The sequence below is a fragment of the Corvus brachyrhynchos genome, unplaced genomic scaffold (genome assembly GCF_000691975.1).
Source record: "Corvus brachyrhynchos isolate BGI_N302 unplaced genomic scaffold, ASM69197v1 scaffold220, whole genome shotgun sequence".
Classification (NCBI taxonomy): Eukaryota; Metazoa; Chordata; class Aves; order Passeriformes; family Corvidae; genus Corvus; species Corvus brachyrhynchos.
The window spans coordinates 5,571,198-5,574,314 of record NW_008236209.1 but is presented as its reverse complement, the minus strand read 5'-3'; the positions used below and the strand labels follow the sequence as shown (position 1 = coordinate 5,574,314).

Genomic DNA, 3,117 nt, shown 5'->3' with positions numbered 1-3,117 from the left:
AGAGCCGGGATCTGCCAGACAATGCAGTGCCTGTGCTCAGCTCTGACCTTTCCAGCCCCAATCCCACATGATTTGGCTCCACAAAACTGGCTTTTGAGCAGTCCTTGGGAGCAGAAGAGCTGCAAAGCACTGAGCTGCAAAGAGCTGAGCTCCGAGGAGGCGGAGGAGGTTTGTTTTGTAGCTGATACCTCTCTTGCCTCTGCCAAGAGCCCCATTCCCGGGTTCTGGAGGAATTTCTGAGGACTGTGGCAGGACAGATCCTGCTGCTGGGTGTTCCTGCTCCCTCTGGCTGTGTGCTTCCAGCTTCCCAGAGCCTCCCCTTGGGATTCTCTCACACTGGTCCCCACTCCCCTTGCCTCCTCCACCCCAGCGTTTTCCAGCTACTCATCCCTGATCTTTCCTGAAGTGGAAAGTAAATCCAGGCTGAGTGTCCAGCTGTCTCTTTGGAAAGACTTGATGGTCAAAAAAAGCCTTTCCCATCTTACCTTCATCAGCTCATTAAGGCACCATCAGGAGAAATTCCACACTCAGCAGCAAACACTGGGGAAGAGCTCGAGGGGGAAAGGCCCTGAGTCAACACAAAATGATGGAAAACTGCCCCAAACAATTCAATTTCCAGTACCAAAGAACTGCTCCACCTCACCTGGGAATTGCAGGTCCTTCCTGCAGCATGAGGGGAAATGGAAGTGATATTCCAAGGGCTCCATTTTCCTGGAAGAAAAGTTAGTTCAGCTCTCGATGACACTGATCATGTTCCCTCCCCTTAAATCACACATGACACAAGTAAGACTAAATCCCAAAAACTACAGGAGCCCGGAGTCAAATTTGAATACATTTGTATTATTTATTGGCTGTATTAAATATATTATCTATTTGATAGTTACAATTTAGTAATACAATGCATGGCAGCTTTAACATACATTTGAGATACCTCAAAAATGACAATACAAGAAAACTGAAGATACCTAAAATACATTAATGCCACGAGGGTACATCCTTCTGGAATGGACAACAGCTGATGGAAAATCCCTACTGCAGTATAAATCCTGGATATTTTCTGGAAATATAAGCATTTTGTGGCAATTACAAAAGGATTTGATTTCATTTTTTAGCAGTCATGACTTGTTAGTATTTACTCTGCAATCCTAATTTCTCTTTTAAATGATCAGGACTATTATTGCCAAATAAACCTCTCTACAAGTTGGTTCTAAGGAGTTAAGAAAGAACCCTTTGGCAACGGAGATCTGCTGCAGGCAGTTTATCTGCTAAAGGGAGACTATGAGGAAAATAAAGACAGATTGTAAACTCTTCTGCAAACTAAAGACTAATATCTGTATAAAACTCTTTCTGACACTGGAGGGAGAGATTTCTATGATATAATAAATGATTAACTTAAAGTTCTGCTACAAGTAGAACAATACATTCAAACATACTTTTTTTTTTTCTTTCCAGGACTTTTAATCAAAATAAATAGAGTACAAAAATGAAGAGTACACTTTGAAAAGATTAATTTCAGATTGCACCATCAATCTACTGTGAAGAGGATTAAGTGATACTAGGTCATAATTTAGGTTTTCCACATGTGAAATACAACACAATGCCTCAAACTCTAACACAACGTTATTCCTCAACTGCTCTAGGAGAAAGACCCTTAAAGTGATTAATTAATTACTGGAAACACGTCGCCTGTAGCTCTGTCACATCCACCCTCCCACCTACAAGTGCATCGCTCTGATGGCCCAAGTGGAGCCACAGACTTTGCAAAATACCCTAAAATCTACCGTTCTGTGGCATATTCCAAACGCTGTTGGCAAGACCCATCCTGAAACATTGGAAATTTGTAGTTCCAGCTTTCAAAAGCTTTGACCTAATGGAGCCAGGAGCTGCCAGGCTCCTCCTCAGGGATTCACAAGCAGATGGAACACAACAGTCAAATGTAGTGCACAGTGTCCACAAAAATATCCCCCAGCCGACCAGGACGAGTTTCAGACAAGTTCATAGCAGGCTGAACATTCCCAACAGGAAAACCATGGAATGTGAAGCTGCTACCACTGGGATAGCAAGTTTAAAACATTTTATAAACGTTATCTAAAAAGAGTTCTCTCACGTACAATTTGCTTGTTGGGGTTAAGTTAGAAGGGCACCCAAAGCAGGCTGAACTTTTTATTTTTTAGGTTAATAATAGTACAAAAACATTTGCTCAGTTTGAGCCAAATAGTGTAACATTTATCATAAATGCACTCTTTCTCCTTAAAGACAACTCCTGTGCCGTTCTGAGCATGCTGCACAGGGAATTACTTTTCTCTCAGGCACTGAGAGTGAAATGTGGATTGGGCCAAAGCTGCTCAGGACAGCAGGAACATTCCGGGCAGAGCCTTTCCTGGGCATCCCGGCAGAGCGCCACGTCCTGCTGGCATTGGTTTGGATTAAAACCCTAAAAAACCCTGGCACCCTCTACTCCAACACTCGAAATGATTATTACTGAATCCCAAGTATTAAAATAACTGTAAAGTAGTAATATCACTAAGTCAATATTCTGCTTTCCTTCTACAGTCTAGTAAATGTGGTATGCTCTAGTAGGCTCTGCAGTTCTGCTCTAAGCTCAAGCACTTGTGCTGCTGGATTTCATGGATATCAAACTACAGCGAAACCTGATGGAACAGCCATCGCCTCCCGCTGCTCTGGTGGTGCTGGGAAAGGCTGCTCTAGCAATGCCTTCCCTCTCCAACTGGCTGGGATGGGGAGAGAGGAGGAGCGTGCACATCCCCCCAGTGTGCACCGTAAGGCAGCTGACTGCTGTTCTCTAACAGCTCACCCTGATTGCAGATGCCCCAGGATCACCCTTTCTACAGGAAATCTGTGTCCAGCATTTGGAAAGGATCTGCCAAGCCAGCCTCGCCGGCAGCCAGCAGCAGGAGCGGGAACGCACGGAGCGAGGGGTTCCCAGCTAGGATTCCATTGAACTACCCATAAATACCCCAGAGAGCTCTGTACAGACAGCTGAGCGGGGCCAGCTCTGCCCTACTTGATGACGAAGTACTGGATGACCACGGCGAAGAGGATGGCGACCACGGCGAAGCCGCAGAGCAGCGCGATGGCGATGATGCGCTCCTCGTG

The 3,117-nt window shown here is 45.0% G+C and overlaps 1 protein-coding gene across 1 annotated transcript in view; it reads right to left on the bottom strand.

The window, feature by feature from the left end:
- Window positions 1-819: 819 nt before the first annotated feature.
- Window positions 820-3,117, bottom strand: part of LOC103623246 (fibronectin type-III domain-containing protein 3a-like) — a 37,668-nt gene continuing 35,370 nt past the window's right edge. Inside the window, 1 exon segment of the mRNA XM_017741774.1 lies at window positions 820-3,111. Within this exon segment, the coding sequence (XP_017597263.1) occupies window positions 3,022-3,111 (90 nt within the window). The 3' untranslated portion in view covers window positions 820-3,021.